Consider the following 17861-nt stretch of genomic DNA (forward strand, 5'->3'; position numbering starts at 1 on the left):
CTCATCTTAAGACTGGAGCATTATTTTTAGTAATCTCATCTCAGTTAAATAATTCATTAAGAACTTCTCATTAAGAAAAAAATTCAAACCTCTCTTGAGATTTTTAGAAGAACTTAGTTATTGTGAAAATTGGTGGGATGGTGGGACAACTTTAGACATTTATGAGGGCTGCTACTATGGTCTGGTGTGGAAGTATTCCTTGGTCTCAGGCGAGGCTGTAAAGTGTTCTGGTTTCTGTCACTGGAGATCCTTCTCCCTCTCCCACAGCCTTTGCTGTGTCTACAGGAATATTATAAGGTGAACAATTAGTACCAAATGCTATAGCTCCTAGAAATGAGACAAGGTATGAGACAAGGAATGAGAGAGTCATAAAAAACCTTTGGGAAAGTTGCAGGTTTGCACCCTTATAAAGCCCCATGGGATTTGTATTGATGATGTAATATTGAGAAAATCAGACACCAAGGCAGACTGTTTCCATCTAGCTCTTTTCTTCCACCTCTGCTTTCTTTTCTGTTTTAAGTGAAGAGATAGATAACAATGTGTGCTATTTATAACATATTTATAAGATTTTCTATATATGTGTATATAAAGAATTGTATTAATTTTTGTTCAATTTGTAAAATACTAAAATATCACAATAAAACTCAGATTGGATGAATTATCTCTTTATAGTTTACAGAGCAAGTGTTCTGAATTAATGCCCATGTTTACTTTTTTGTGTCCTTGTTTCCCTTTGAATTGTTTGCTTAACATATGTAGCATCTGTAAAGGAATAAAAGGAATTGCTTATGACATTTTTTGATGGGGTAATTTTTAGTGAATATGCAGGTTACTCAATTTATCACTGCAGAGATTATTTTAAATAGAATGTTTTATGCATAGTCAGTATTTTGTTTCAAATGTTTGCCTCTGAGAACATTTGTGGCATTTTTACTCTGCATTTAGACCTCTTCACTTGTAGGCTGAGGGAGGGTGAGATTGCTGGGAGAAGAAACACTGATTTGTTGATTCATGGTGACTTTGCTATTGTATGGCAGTCTGTATTAATTGGTACCAGAAGCAGCACTTACTCTTGGCTACCTCATGTGTCACACCTAAAGGCAGAAGAAAAATAGCACCATCAGTTAGGATGTAGATTGGCAGCAGTGCAAGGATCTGGGAGAAATACTGCAGCAGATTCAGGAATAAATGTCTAGGGGCAGAAACTGGAACTTTGCTTCATGCTCTTTTATCTGTTTAGAGTTGTTTGGACACCAGATTGAGATTTGAGCCTGTACTGTTTTTTAATTAATTTGTCAAACTCTGCTTGCTTCAAACATTCTGCTTTGTGTGCTTATTTCAATGTTCAAAGAGACAATGAAGTCTTGAGCGTGCTAGTTTGTTACCTTGGCAATAGAGGGAACTGCCAGAAGGGTGATAAAATATATTTGCTGTCATGTTAGAAATTCGTGTTCTTCTTAAATACTCTTGTTCATATTTTTATATCTTTTTGTATAACATGGCTGTTGGAGTGCTCTTGTTGCAACTGCTTCTTTGTTCTGCTGGTTGGAGACTCTCAAGGTGTGGGCAAATGTTTTTACTTTTCCCTGAAGCAGGAAAAGTCAGCTTAAGACATTCAGGTTTGTAGGTCACTACCAACCACACTGTGGTAAATACAAAGGTGTTAAATTGCTGTACCCACATCTCTGATTTCTCAAGGATCTGTCAAAGTCTGGCAGGAGGGACCTTTGGAGGATCCCTGAGCTTAATGGGAATGCAGGATTGTCTCTGGGCTCTTTTCCCCACAATTGCCAAACCACTGTAGTGAAAAACACAAAGCTTTTTTTTCTTAATGATTTTTGTTCTCTATATCTAAACAGTTGATAATTGACCAAAATAGATAGCAGCAGTTGCACAGTACATTATTGTTGGTAAGTCACAGTAGTGCAACGTAGAGTTTAAAAAAAGGCAAGATCAGGCAAAGGGATGAATGACATATGAAGTGAAGTGTACCTGTGAAGTACACAACACTTAAAAAGGCTCCTTGGGATTTTTATATGATCAGTAAGACTCAGGGAAGCCACCTCACTAGTCATTTATACCTCCCATTACACCAAGCTGCATCTAAGCTGCTGCATTAGAAAAACCAACCCACTATCAGAGAAGATTTAGACCCAGGTGTGCAAAACTCATCAAAGAGAATTGACTGAAAATTGTTTAGCCTGTGCCATTAATATAAAATAGGACAGTATTTCAATTTCCATTCATATTAATGGTTATGACAGAAGAAAAGTGAGAAAGAAAAATCCTCATGGAATTGTAACTCATCACTGTATTAAAAAAAACCCAAATAAATAAATAAATAAATAACCCACCAACACCAAGGAAAAAAAAAAAAAGGAGCAGGAGTGTTGAGATTAGGCTGTCTGGATATCTTTGTCAGCTCCAGGTTTCAGTGCACCTTGTAGTTTTACTCACTAAAACAAACACACAGCAGCCCTAATATAGGTATATGTTTCATGTGAACTGAGGTTTTACTCTTTAAGAACAGGGCTTACTTTTACTTGCTAATTGCTCTGACCTGTTTTAACTAAGTAACAGCGTGAAGTTTTTGCGTGGGGCATGCATCTCATTTACAGCTACAAGGATTTTGTATTTTTCTGCTATGTAGACAACTACCAATGTAAATTGTAATAAAACTAGTACATCAGCAATAAAAAAGTTCACACTGAATAAATAATAAGTGGGTATAAACAATAATTTTCACTGATTCTAGGAAACTACTTAGTGGAAACTAATGCTTTATAAAATTTGCACCAAAAGTGAGCAAAGTAGCAGGAGCAGGGGAGATGATCCATGTGCAGTACCCCACAGGCAGTTTTGGTTCTGTTTTGGCCCAAAATTGCAGTGTATAAAATGTAAGATACTGTTTTCAGTGGAAGAAGCCTAACAGAGGAGTCTGGCTGGTTCTTTAACTACTTAACCATGAAGTAAATGCACCCTCATGCCACAGGACTAATAAATGTGTGTGTTTAGTGCTTGTGTGCCACCGTGAAATGCCCCTGTGGCACGGTTTGGGTTTAGGACATGCTGTAGTGCACAGAGGTGTATGGATCCACACTGAGATGTGTTGGCACTGCTGCAGGACAGTGACACTGTGGTTTTCTGCTACAAATGGTCTTCATGATGTTCCAACAGGTAGAAAACTTGATAACTTGTTCCATTTGTCTAAAACAAGAGTATATAGAGATAATACTTTCCAGTTTGCCTCAATAAATGGAACAGTTTGTGTGTCACGGCAGCTGCTCCTGGCTTGTCATATATGTGAAGAGGTCTCTCTGGAATGGAGGAGTCTAGGGCCCAGATACTTTTAGGATTTTAGAAAAATAAATCTGCTGTGCAGGTCTCTGCTGGAGTTTCGGGACATCTAAAACAGATCTTTCTCTTAAAGAGCTTTCTGAGGGAAACCCCAGGCATGGATTTGATGTTAGACATGCAGTTTCTTTCAGTATTGCTGATGTCTAATTCCCATCTGTGTCTTGTTCCTGCAATTGCTTCTTGGGAAGATTTGTCTCCTGGATGCTTCCTTGCTGAAGCGTTGGTGATGGCTGATGCCCACACAGGCTGTAGGGGAGCTTGAAGCCAGCAGAGCTGGAGGAAGCCTCCTCACTGACTCACTGCCTTTGACTGTGACAAAGCAAACACTTTGCAGGGAAAAAACTTTTAAAAAAAATAATCGCCAAATTCAGACATTGCCAGACCTTCCTCATCCCTGAAGCTATGCTGTGAAAGATTTTAAAGAAGGTAATGGTCAAACTGTGATTTCTTTTCCTCATTTAGCTTCTTCAGCACAGCCAGAGAGGTTATCCTCAGTGCTTCATTTTAGATAATCTAAATCTACTCCCCTGCAGTTTGAATCTCTTCCCCCTTGTCCTGTCACTACATACTCTTGTAAATAGTCTCTCTCCATCTTTTTTGTAGGCCCCCTTCAGGTGTTGGAGGTCACAGTTGTGTCACCCCTAAGCCTTCTCTTTTCCAGGCTGAACAGCCCCAATTCTCTCAGCCTTACATTAGATAGGACAATTTTTATGTTGCAGAGTTTATTGTATGCAACACTAATTGTGGTTTATGTAGCATCAAACTGGTTAGCCCATGGGGAGGATAGACCATGTGATTCTTTAGAGTTATCTTCATTCTAACTTGCTTAAAAAAATTATAAGACCCCTTGTCACTACCTACTGGTTTCTGTTAGCTAGATTCTGTAAATTATTGGTAGGTAAGAGCTACAGAAAAACACCCCAGACCTAGGCAACTTTGCCTGTTTTCAAGAATAATCAGGTTTTTATCCTACTGATCTTACTCCTAAAGAGATATACTAAAACAAAAATGTAGGGTTTTTTCCTGAATTAGTCAGCATCATATTGTTGTAGTTAGTGACATGTCTTCTCTAGCTTGTGCTCTGGTAAAGAGAAGCAAATTATCTTTGTGTGTATGTATGATTTCCCTGGGGATACCACCCAGGGTGCCTAACAATTATACCTGCTTCTTTGATATTACAGTTTGTTACTATATTGGTGCTGGATGAATCACTGATGACCTTTTTTCTGTCACTTTAGAGAACATTGTTCTATTAACAGCAGTTCTTCAGGGTTTGTTTCAATGTGTCACCACTGTTGGCTTTTTATTTTCCACAAGTGCTGTTTTAAATCCTAGAAAATGTCACAAGTGAATTCTATGAAAACTTTTTTTCCCCGCTAAATACTTGTAGTGGTAAAATCAGAAATTAAGATACTATATTGGATTTTCATGAAAAAGAGCTTGCTTTATAGTTAATGGTTTATGATGTGACTCTTGGGGATGGTTCTGTACAGGGCCCAGAGTTGGACTCTGTGATTCTTGTGGGTCCTTTCCAACTCAGTGTATTCTGTAGTTGTGACTTTACTGTACTGGCTACTTGTCCAGGGTGGCAGTAAAACCAAATCTGTCAAATGACAGGGAATGGGAGAACTCCCATGAGTCTGAAATCCCACACACACACTGGAAAACACTTCAGCAACAGACGTGGTGAAATAGTTCTACTTATATCAAGTTAACCATACTGTGAGAAAGAAGTTATAAATGTTTATCTTATTTTTAGTGCAGTAAAATCTTGAGTGACAGTTCTCATGACTGTACTGAGCAAGCAGTTCATTACTCTGGTGAATAGACTGTTTCACAAAGAAAGAAAATTTCCAAGCACAAGTTTTCTTTACTTCAATTTAACATCCAGAGATGCATCTAATAGAATCAGTCAACCATGAAATGTGATTGCACAAAATGAGATAAATGACATACAAGAATATCCTTCTTCTTCCCCTTTACAGGGGGAGACAAGTGCCTTGTTGAAGGCAGTGGACAAAGTTATATGACCACTGTACAAAAGAGAGTGAGTTAATGCCAGATAGGAAACACAGAGCTTTTTGCAGTCAGGGGTCTACAATCTCAGAATGAATGCTTAGTTGAGGTACTACATAAGAGTGGTGTGATGTACTTGGAGACATAATGATAACTTTTAATCACCAACAGGATATTCAGTTTCCTTTTAGTGAGATTATCAAAATACTCCAAAACAGTGAATGCAATCCAAGAAGCCGTATCTTCTCTCTTATCTGATTCAAGAAAGATCATTCCAAACCCAAATGCACTATATTATTTAATGCTTTCAAAGAAAATTATCCTGAAGCATATCCAGTCATTTTACAACAAATCTAAAATTTCTTCCACAATATTCTCATCCAGTCATTGAATGCAAGGAAAAGAATGGTGCCAGTTAACCTGAGGAAAAGAAATCCAGAAATAAATATACTAATTTTGTGACATAATTTTCCCCTATACCTCTCTCTCAACTGTTCTTTGTCTCCAGCAAGCAGTATCTTCCTTTATCTTCATGTAACTCATCTCTGTTCACATTTGAGGCACAGGTCTCTTTCATCATGTTAATAAATGAGATTATTCAAGCTAAATTCACAGCTGTGGTTTTTAACCTGTACTTGTTTACATGTCTGCTGCATTTCATACCTAAAGGTTTATAATCAAACCTTAGTTCAGTAATGTTTAGTTGGGTCTCACTCTCTTGATTGATCCATATTGATTGGTTGATTTCAACATGAATGAGGTTGGGCTTGATCATGGAACCCTTAGTGGGTAAAAACTGCTGCCTTCAACACCTAATCACAGAGAAGGGAAGCTGCCAGGGAAGTTGTATCACTTTTTGATTGCTGATGAGTGGACACTTCAGCTGTTTTTTTGTATTCTTTAGTCAGGCTCGGAATGGTGGCCTTGAATTGCATTACTTGTTTCTCAATCTGTGTCTTTTCTCCAATCTTACAGATACTAAAGCAGCATAAAATGTTCAACAGCACTGGATAGCATTATGTGTCGTATTTTACTTGCGCTTTGCATGTATTTATAAAGGATTTCTAGGACCATAATTTAGTTAAAGCAACCTTTTTCTTGCATCATAATGACTAAAAATCCGTGTGAGACAGGATTCTTTTAAATTCTTGTAAAATGTTTATCATCTCAGTCTTCTCGGAAGAGAAAATTAATTGTTTCACACTGATGTGAAATACAAGACTTAAAATTCCTACTAAGTCACTATTATATTTTTTGTTTCAACCACTAGTTTATGTAAAACTGAAAGGGCTTTTTGGTAGCTTTGTGGTGGCCATAACAAAGTTAATAGACTTGCAGTAGTATTTAAATATATTTTTGTATTTCAGCTTCAATATATGTATTAATCAAAATAAATGGATGTGTACTAACAGCTTTTCAGGCAGGTGAAGCCTCAGGTGGCAATGACCCAGCTCCTGTCACTGCATTGGGCAGCCAGCTGGCATGTGTGCTCCATCCAGGGACATCGTGACAGAGCCTCCAAGCAGGGCTGTAAAAGAGCAGGCTTCTGGAGAACTTGGGAATATTTAGCTATGTAGCTATGTAGCAGGGTGCAGTGTTTTATATTGTTAAGAGGATCAGTGATAAAGGAAAACGTGGCTACATAATGATGTCTTCTGTAGGTTGTCTGTAAAAGAGGAAGACCAAATGTGGGAAGTTGTTTTCCTTTATTTGAAGTGTTGAATATGATATATCCATGGGACTGACGCTCAGTAAAATTATTACCACTAGTAATACACATTCTTTACTTACTGCCAAGCACAGGCAGTTTAATGAATTAGGCTGGCAAATTCAATCTCTAAAATATGAAAACATGCTTTTCCTGACTAATGTTTCTGAAGGTCTGAATAATCACTGATGGAAGGCCATATTGAAAGTGTGATAGTAAGTAGTGTAAATATTATAATCAGGTTAATACAGTCACTTAAATTACTGCTTTAGAGATTAAATAAACCTGTAAACCTGGTCAGTTTGAAAAATACCAATGGCTGTGTATATTGCTGTTCTAAAAAAGTTAATATATCATATAAAACATAATCTCCATGATATTCATAGGTGATGTAAATGTAGATTAGTAATCTTCAGGTCAAGCTTTGTTTGGATGAATGTGAAGTGGAACTTCATAAGCCTAAGGACTAATACAGAAATGCTATACAGATTATAATTTCAATGTATTTGACTCTGATAATGATTATTAATAGTACATTTTTTCATTAGTTAAATAAAGTATTTTAATTAGTTCTATGCATAGACCAATATAGACATTAAAGATCACCTTTTCAATTTATAATCAAAAGCAACAGAAACTTACACTTAGTTGACTTTTTCAACCTTACTTGTGCTTCCTTGAATAAAAACCCCACAAATTTAAAAATCTGAAGTTTGAATGAACAGGAGAAGTTTGTCTTTTAAAAGCCTTTTCAAACTTTGCAATATCACAGGACAAAAGTAGTAGCTAGTTTAATAATTTGGAAGTCTTTTTTGGAGTGTGTAGCTGAATGATTTTTGATCTATTTCCACAGGTTTTCAATACATACTCTAATGAAGACTATGACAGGAGAAATGATGAAGTTGATCCAGTGGCTGCATCAGCTGAATATGAACTTGAGAAGCGTGTGGAAAAGTTGGAGCTCTTCCCAGTTGAACTAGAAAAAGGTATCATGTCTGTGTGTCACTTCCACTTCCTGTGACACTGACCTACAAGTTTGAGGAAGTCTACATATGCCTGCAGAGCCTATCGTGAATTCCCATGAATTGTTTGAAGTCACCTTGGCTTTTTGAATTTCAGGAATTGCTCAGTGAGGAATTAAAGAAGCAGCTCAGAGACAGGCAGTTTTTATCTTAAGAGAATTGTTTGGTGACACTCCATTAACATGATTTTACAATGTTTGATGTGGTATGTTCATTCTTCACCAGAGGGGTAAAAATCTTGTCTGTTGTTCTAAGCTCCTCATAAGGCTGCAGATGATACTTTTTGTGTGTAATTAATATGGTAGTCAAACAGTGTTTAAAAGGAAACAAAATAATCTTAGTGTTATTGACACAGAAAGCCAAGAGGAACCAAGGCATGAATGTTTACCTACCAAATATCTGTACAGATACAGATAAATGTTTCTGCTTTCTCTTGCCTCTTTCACAGATGAAGATGGACTTGGCATAAGCATTATTGGAATGGGAGTTGGAGCTGATGCAGGCCTTGAAAAACTGGGAATATTTGTCAAAACAGTAACAGAGGGTGGGACAGCAGAAAGAGATGGCAGGTAAGCTAGACTTTGTTTTTGGAAATTTTATCAGCAATAGTTACTATAAATTTTGATTTTTCATAGGGAATAGTTTGCTTAATGTATGTCATGGTAATCCAATCTGTAAACTTTGTCAACTTCATTGATAAGGTCCAAATACCTGATGTGGTTATGAGAAGACACTAAATTAGCACCACGAGTTTAAACTTTTAAAGAATAAAAATTTGCCAAAGATACGTGTTTGTGACTACTCAGAGCCCAGATGCTTTAGCATGAGTAAGGCTGCTGATTCCTAACTCTTTTTAACTTTTGAAGGTAGTTTTGATGCTCAAGATGTTGAGCTCCCACCCATTCTATTAGCTTCAAGCCAGCTTTAGATAGGCAATACATAAAAAAAAATTCTGTTCAACATTTGATTATTTGGTCTCTCTGCATATGATGTGCTTACAAAGAGATCTTGACAGGCTGGGTCGATGGGCTGAGGACGGCTGCATGAGGTTCAGTAAGGCAAAGGGCCAGGTCCTGCACTGGGGTCACAGCAGTCCCAGGCAGGGCTACAAGCTGGGGGAGGAGCAGCTTGAGAGCTGCTCAGCAGAAAAAGACTTGGGGTGCTGGTTGGCAGGCAGCTGGATATCAGCCAGTATGTGCCCAGTCGGCCAAGAAAGCCAAAGGCATCCTGGCCTGGACCAGGATCACAAGAGTGTATCCAGCAGCAGCAGGGCAGTGACTGTCCCCCTGTATTGGCACTGGTGAGGCAGCGCTTGAGTGCTCTGTCCAGAAAGACACTGAGGTGCTGGAGTGGGACCAGAGAGGGGGAACAAAGTTGGTGAAAGGTCTAGAGCACAAGTCCTGTGAGGAGCATCTGAGGGAGCTGGGGGTGTTGAACCTGGAGAAAAGGAGGCTGGGGAGACCTTATCACTCTCCACAACCACTGGAAAGGAGATTGTAACCAGGCAGGGGTCGGTCTCTTCTGACATGTCTTAAGTGAAAGGGTGAGAGGAAATGGCCTTAAATTGTGTCAGGTAAGGTTCAGATTAAATATTAGAGCTTTTTTCACTGAAAAAGGCATTGGAATAAGTTACCCAGAAAGGTGGTGGAGTCACTGTCTGTGGAAGTGTTGAAGAGGCATCTGGATGTGGCACTTGGGATGTGGTTTAGGGGTGATTGAACTGCTGATGGCTGAACTGGATGGTCTTGGAAGATCTTTTCCAACCTTGATTATTCTGTGATTAAGGAAATAATTATTGTATCTGAATGTTTAAACTTTTACTAAATACACTCCTTTCAACTTTACTAACACAGACTGTTACTGTATATTTCTTATTTTGGATAGTCTTCTATTCTGGAGTTCAGTTTTCACATCTACAGCACTGAAAGTACATTAATTAACTGGAATAGGAAACTGTACAGTAAACCTTACCCACTAAAGAAGTGAATTGGTGTGTGTAGTCCTATGTGCTCATATAAAACCTGCTTGCTTCTGGAATTGCTTATTTGGTATGTGCAAGCTAAAGAATTCCTTTTCAACATAAAATATTTCATATAATTAATTTCATAATTTTCAACATATAATATTTCATATGAGGCACAGTTGTCTGTGTATTATACAATACCTGCCAAAACCAAGTCAACCTCTTCTCATGAGGAGACAGGAAAAAACTTTACTATATAATCATGTAATAATGAAAAGGATTCTTAAAAGTCTTCCAACACGTTCAATTTTTCATTTTGTCCCAGTGCTTAATTTTGTAAATTATCATGCCAATAAAATATTAGTTCTCTGATATGTAAGCAATTAAAGCAACTTATCTGCAGTCTCCTTTTCTGATTTTAACCATTAATTTGTTGTTATATTAGTCATAAACAATTTGAAAATATTGTTTATAAATAAGAGTGGGAATAAACTCTTAAGATGCTGATGATGTCTTCTAAAAAATACATTGCAGTAACGTGTTCCTTGTTGGACATCTCTAACTTTTCAGCCAAGCAAAAAATTGTTCTGCTGTGGAAACCCCACAAAAATTTAAGTAAAAGACTAGAAGTCAGGAGGTTGCAAAGTTTAGTAACATGGCTTTGAAACTACTGAACTATGTAATTTTCTAGATTTGGCTTGGAGGTATCTTTACAGATCTTGGCAATATGATATCAAGTTGAAGGCCAAGTACTGATTCATCATAGGCTTAAAAATTATGAAGGGAAATGAAGCTGACACCTCAAGATGTCATTACTTTATCCATTACTTTAAATTTAAGTGACTGTTTTACTGTAGGGGTATGCTTGACCTCAGCTAGAAGGCATTAAACTCACGACTGGTATTCTTTGTGAAATTCTCTGGTTGAAAATCAGTCACTCACTGCTGCTCTATCATGATCTGTAATTTCTTTTCATCTCATTATTCACATGTTTGAGTGGGCTACAGAAGTTAATGTTCCATTGTAAGTCTCTTCTTTCATTTCCCTAGATGGCATCTGAAAGGAACTTGTCAGCTGAGAAAAAATAATATCATTCTTTGACCATTCTAATATTTGTGTTGGTTTTCAACTGGCAGAATGTTCAGTCAGCTGAGAAATAGGACTCTGATTTTCTCTTTGAGGGTCTGACTGATCATTCACTTGGGAAAGGGATATATAATCCTCTCAGTCAGGACCAGATTGTTCTGCATAATAAAGTGCATCAACTGTAAAGGGTCCTGTGAACTTCATCTTTATGAAAAGCCTACTTAATCATTAACACTGATAGCAAAACAAAGTCTCCAACCAGAAAATAAAACTACTTCAGTAGTTGCATCAGATATCCTGAATAATCACATAGCAATCTTCAACCAGGTTCTTCTGAAGCTACAATTTAAAATATTACAGTATCTGCAGGACAGTTGTTCTATTTTTTATTGAAAGACCTATCAGATTATGATATAAGTTACTTGTCTCCCATGGAAATACAAAGCTATGCAAAGGGATTTCTCAGTGATTTAAGACCACTGACTTGATTAATGCTGCTGTAGACAAACAAGTAGCATTTAGTTATCATATTTAAAGTGCCAGTATTTGACCAAGGAGGGTGCTTCAAGATTAATCCAAAGGCAAGCATGTTGATAAGTATTAGGAGAGGTTATTAATAGTGTGAAAAATAGGAAATCAGTAATTAGACTGAATAGGAAAAATTAGACTGAATATAAAATCTTTTCCTGGATCAATCAATCAATAGATGCTTCTTTCAAATTATTGTAGTGATGAGTCATCCACTTTATAAAGTATTTTGATAGCATTGGGAACAACAGTTTTCAAACATTACATAGCTCTTAACTTGAACTCTAGAAGATGTCTCTGCACAAATTAAATTTTTCAGTTCATCATATAGCGCAATTTTCCAAATAATTTTTTCAACTTTAATTGATTCACTTCTGTAGTTGCTATTTCATTGTTATCTGCAGGCAGAGTTTAAAATCATGAACATTAGAAAATAATTGCCAGAAGAATTACCAATGTTATTAATGCTAAAACCAATACAATTTCTATAATTCAGACGCTGGCAACCTAAACCTAATTTTTCATTCGTGTTTGAAATCAGATTTGACAGACAGAGGAGGCCTGGAGCTCCTGTTGGAGTGGGCTCTAACAGGAAGGCTGCCCTTTGTATGTTGATATGTATGTGTGCTCATATATAATTAAAATATATGTGTATATAGAAAGCATGGAGTTTTGGAGAACAGTGGCCATAAAAATTAGAGTTGAAAGTTAATTTAGGAGCTATACAAACAAGAAAGAAGGGGATACAAAATATGCCTACAGGGCAAACAGAATTAGACTGACTCAAGTTAGAGCTGCTTATGAAGTTGCAGAGAACAGTTCCCTAACATGATGTTTCATCACCTGAAATCCTGTACCTGTGTCTCTGTATGAACAATGCTACTCTACTGTGTGATGATATACAGTGTTGCTGCTGTCATCTCAAAGGAATGTGTTATTCCACCATTTTCAGCCAAGAGGGTGACAGTTTCCCATTCAGTAGGCACCAAATTCTTAAAAGTTTTTTCCAGGAGCTCCTGTGCCATCTGACTGCACTTTGTGTTTGCTAAAGTTTAAAAAAAAAAGGTCAAAATTAGATAAATATTTATGTGAGTGCTGTATTTCTCAAATATTTCAGTGAAAATTGAAATAAAATTCTGAGCTTAAAATGCCTAATATGATTTTCAAAATGGGAGTTTATAGGCTGCCTTTTTCAAGGGAGATCCTGCCTAGAACACAGTGATATTTTGTAGTGTGAGGCTGCCAAAGAATAAATACTGTATTTGTTACTCATCACTGGAATCCAAGGAACAGAAGATGCTCCTTGAACACACGTAAAACTGCAAAGCATTTCCTCAGACTTAACAGAGAAATTAGTGCTCCAAGTCCAAATGCTTCAACATTCTGTTGAAGCCTCTGTTTTTCAAAAAGAAGCCTTATCACTAATATATCCTAATATATTAATTTAGGTAGTTTCTTATAATTTAAATAGGATGTTTTCATAGCTGTTCCTTGGTTGCTTTGTAAACCATCTTGTTTGGATCAATAGTATCCATGTACGTACTTGAAAATTGCTTGCTTTGACCAGTTCTAGATGTGTTTGTTTGGTTTTTAATTTGAAACCATTAAGAGATCTTGCATTTCTAAAGAATAGTATAGCAGTCATCTTCCAGGGATTTGTAATTCAGAGGAGTCCAGTGCCTGCTTTAGGGATTTTGTAGCAGTGTTTGCTTTAGATAATTTCTGTCTTAACGTTTTCTGCATTAAGTAGTGTATCATCTGTAAATAGGTGTTTGGCTTCAAAAAGAGAGTCCTCATTAAAGCAGTCCCCTGGTTTTTTGATTGTGTGCAGCAAGATCATGCTTACACTGGGAATTCATCTTTTTGGAACAAGTTAGATGAAATATCTTAAGATAGTATGTCACAATTGGATCTGATATTTAAGTTCTTTTCTCCACAGATGAGCAGGTTGTTTTAGTTAAATACTACATTTTTTTTCCATTAGCATGGAATGCCAGAGCTATGTCTTACAATGTTTTTCAAGATTTGCTAAGGAAAGAATGATATAAGAACTGTTCAAGTATCTCATTTAATTTAATTCATATGAAAAATTCAAGAGTTTTGTTGCTGTATTTCTATACAAGGAAAGACTCTGGATAATTAATTGATTGTATTAACTGTAATGGTAACTTTGAAGTTGGATTATTAGATGTCTGTGTGCAAGGAATAATGCGTTTTTCATATTTACCTCAATCATTTTATGACTGAGCTTTTGTTTAAGGTCAAACTAGAAAGATCTCTCTATACTAAGTTTTGCTGAAAATTTGCAAGAATTCATACAATTATTTATGCATTTGTGTTTTTTCCCTGAAAGGATCCAAGTGAATGACCAAATTGTGGAAGTTGATGGCATCAGTCTGGTTGGTGTTACACAAAATTTTGCTGCAACTGTTCTTAGAAACACCAAAGACAAAGTCAGGTGAGTATTTTAGAGGGAAAAAAGAAATTTAAATAATACTTAAGATTACTTGGCTTCCTTTGCAGGCCTTTCAGTTTGCCCAGGTAGAACCAGAGGCCTTTGTCCTCTGTGTCTTCCCTCCTTTGATCCCAAGAGAGGGATCAAATACAGTATTAGAGTTTTGTTTTGGCTTAGATTTTTAAAATATTACCACCAAGACAAGCTGAAATTGCAGACAGATGATGACTATGCTCTTGATCACTAGTCTAGATGTTCATGGGCTTCAAGCTGTTTGTATTAGTTGGAATGATGAAGGTCATAGGTGTTGGTCAGATGGGAACTGCTGCCACTGATCATTCCTTGCTCCCATGGGGAGGCTGGCCATGCTCACACTCCACGGTTGGAGCGGAGGAGATGAGCACTCCGGTCCCTCGGGTGCCACCTCAGCACAGAGGAGAGGAGGGTATTGGATGCAGTAGTGGTAACAGCTGCCAAATTGAGGAAAGTAACCAGTATTAATTAACTGGGCTCCCAGCACCATCTGTGGGCTTCTCTCTGCACCTATACTGTAGTTCATTAAAAGGTGTCCCTGTGGAAGTCCATAAAATAATGAACAGACTGGAAAATGTAACATATACTGCAAGTACACTTCTGAACTTGCGTGAATGTGAGTGAAAAGCTATAAAATGTCATTAATAAGAGCATTGTTTCCCTAGAATTGAACTGGTTTTCCATTTAAAACTGTGTGCAGTCATATAGTTTTTCAATAGCTTGTTAATTTCAGTAACGATTCAACTCTACAAAATAAATCCAAAAATATTTTTGGCATATTGTAAAAGCAGCAGCCATTCTGTAGTCATCTTTTGGTTCTCTTTCAAAATCTTTTCTAGGGAGTACAACTGAATTCTTTAATTAATGAGTTCAGAGCTGACTTCTTTTGAACCATGACTAAACTATGGGTGGTAATATATGCAGACACCCTCAGATGGTGGTGCTATATGTTGGCATGCACACTTCCACTATAATTCCATAGCTGATCCTGCATAACATTGAAGAATAATGCTGGGATGTGGATTATGCAAGGAATCTTGGGGGTGGTTGATCAATCTTTTATTTAAGAGAGGTTATTTAGGAAAAAAAAATAGGAACTGTAGTGTAATTATAGGCGAGTATATTTTTGTGTAAAATTTACATTTGAAGTTACACCATTACTATTTCTGCAAAGACTCACACATGCAGTGAGCGTTCCTACTGACTGAACTATGGAAATGAGTATATTAAGTTTTCTACAGTTGGGACCTTCAAATATAAAATCCTTATGACAGAGAATAATGTGTTCCTATGTTTCGATACATAGAGCAAATGTTATGTGTATTTTGTGTTTGATGTTTTAGTTCAAAAGGAAAAAGGAAAATAGAACGCTCACATAAAACATGTATTGTGTACATTTAGAATCAGCTTAATTTGTGTAATTATTACTGCATAAGTTATGGAATAGAATACTTGCTTCCATGGGAAAATAATGGAGGAGGGAAAAAACATAAAGTGATTTTCACACAGAGCTCCCACAGTCTTCTCTCAGGAAATAAATTACAGTGAGACTGGTTGCAATCTAGATCCTTGTCACAAAATAGGGAGCTGAAAAAGGTATTTCTTCATTGTTGTTGAGCTCACATTGTCAAGTATACTGTGCACTGGGATCATTGGCTTCTGACAGGTCTAATTTATCAAAGAGATATTTGAGTTTCTTCTTTTTTCCTTATAAGATTAAGATACTGAATTTTCATGGAAAAAATGACCCACTATGTTAGTGTCAAAACTAAACCAAAAAAAGCATAAAATAATATTCAGTTAATAATACATTTTAAATACCGTATGAGTTACAATATAAAATAATGCTAAAATATTAATAATGTATACATAAAGAGCATACTTTTTGTGGTTGGCAGTAACTTACTAATGTGTATTTCTAATTAGAGGAAAGAAATGGGTAGAATTTGGTGCAACTTCCTTAATTTATTTTTTTTTTAATTTTAAACTTCATGGAAAAAAGTGCTCAGAAATACTTCTTTCTGCTTTATGCAAGCCATCTGAGAAATGCATTATGTTTTCCCTGGTTTGTGGTAGGCTGGGAGTGAGACTTGACAAGGTAGCCAAGCCTTGTGTGGTACAGGCTCCTGCTTAGCTTCTGATCCAGTCCTGGATGGTTTTCTTGTCTGATGGTCTGCATTGGTTTTAATTGCACAAAATGAAAAATGGTTCCAGAAAGCTGTTTTTTGGAGATAGATATTTCAGGATGCTTGACATTTTGTCTTCAATGCAGGTTTGAACATTTGCTTGTAAAGAAAGTAAGAGCTAATATTGGTGAATTTAGATATGAAAGGAAATAAGGTATTTTTAACTTCCTGACTGTTTTTCTTCTGACATGTGACAAAAGAGCCCTGCCTGCTGCTTGTTTTGTGGTGAGAACAATTGGTTTCTGAAGATCCTCTTTCCTTCAGTGCTAGGATGGAGAATCCCTCATCTCCACCCTCTTTGGCAGACAGTGACAACCTCTACACTTTTAACTGCTCCAGAACATTAGGGACAACATGGGAGGGTCTGCTGTGGCAAAATGCCTTTCTTGCTGCCAGCTGTCAGCTCCTGCCTGCTGGCAGTGCAGGGAGCAGTGCAGGGAGCAGTGCAGGGAGCATTGCTCCTGCCCTTTGAGTGCGCCATTCCCATGGCTGCTGCCATTAATGATCCCTGTCACTGCAGGAGGCAGGAGCAGGGGAAGAGCTTGCTGCTCTATAAACCCCTCCTGCCTTTCCTCAGGAGGCTGTCCCAGCTGAGCTGCCAGTGTGTAGGCAGTGTGCAAGCACACCTCACCTGATCCAAGGCAAGACAGCTCCACAATCCTTCCTTCACAGGAGGAATCACGTTCACACTTACTTGCATATCTGCTGTTCAATAGTGTCAGCTTGATGGGGTTTATAGAGCTGCTTTAATAAGCATAGCTATCTTTGTGATCATAGCATACAAAAGCTGTGCCTTTCTTCTGCCTGGTGTCCTGTACACACAGAGATTTCTGTGCCTTTCACTGGCATTACTTCACATTTATATCCCACAGCATTAGGTATCTGAAGTCATTTTGTCCTTAATCTATTCAAAGTGCATGCTGGTTTTTATAGCAGCGTTTAATATGTGAGATCAGTTATAAAGAAGGGACACTCATGAATAGAATGACATTAAAGCCACTTTTTAATTCTTTGCAATAAATGCTCTTCAGAGAGCTTGCATAATGCCAATACTTTGTGATTTATTTTTCTCCTTTGAGCCTTCTGAACACTTTGAATGATACTGACAGTGGAAGTCATTGACCTAGAATAGATTTTTGCAATTTTTCTACCATAAAAAATGTATCCAGACTGTCTGTAGCTGACATAGTGAAGAATTTGTGAAAATGAAGGCGGGCTTTTACCTTTTGAACTTTCTAGGTGAGGCTGAGAAGAGGTGAAAGAAGAACAAATATAAGCATCTGCAATTATTTTATCCACTGTTTGCGGTACTGGATTATCCAGCAGAGTCATCATACTATAATGAAAGATCATTGACTCAACCAGTTTGACTTCCACAGTGATAATAAATTAAATTATTCTTTCTTATAATGTTTTCTAGAAAGATAATCAGTACCCAGCAGATGTGCTCTGGTAGCCTGTGAGGCAAAGGAAAGAGATGGAATTCTTTCATAATCCCAGCTGGCAA

At 37.2% G+C, this 17861-nt stretch overlaps 1 protein-coding gene across 6 annotated transcripts in view; it reads left to right on the forward strand.

Moving 5' to 3' along the window:
- PPP1R9A (protein phosphatase 1 regulatory subunit 9A) overlaps positions 1-17861 on the forward strand; it is a 127484-nt gene that overhangs the window by 59997 nt on the left and 49626 nt on the right. For all 6 annotated transcript variants that reach the window (XM_021538387.3, XM_021538389.3, XM_021538386.3 and 3 more), the window contains exons 3-5: positions 7935-8067; positions 8552-8672; positions 14034-14138. In XM_021538387.3, coding sequence (XP_021394062.1) covers positions 7935-8067; positions 8552-8672; positions 14034-14138 — 359 coding nt within the window. The remainder of the gene's footprint in view (positions 1-7934; positions 8068-8551; positions 8673-14033; positions 14139-17861) is intronic.

Source organism: Lonchura striata, chromosome 2 (assembly GCF_050655825.1).
Source record: "Lonchura striata isolate lonStrDom1 chromosome 2, ASM5065582v1, whole genome shotgun sequence".
Lineage (NCBI taxonomy): Eukaryota > Metazoa > Chordata > Aves > Passeriformes > Estrildidae > Lonchura > Lonchura striata.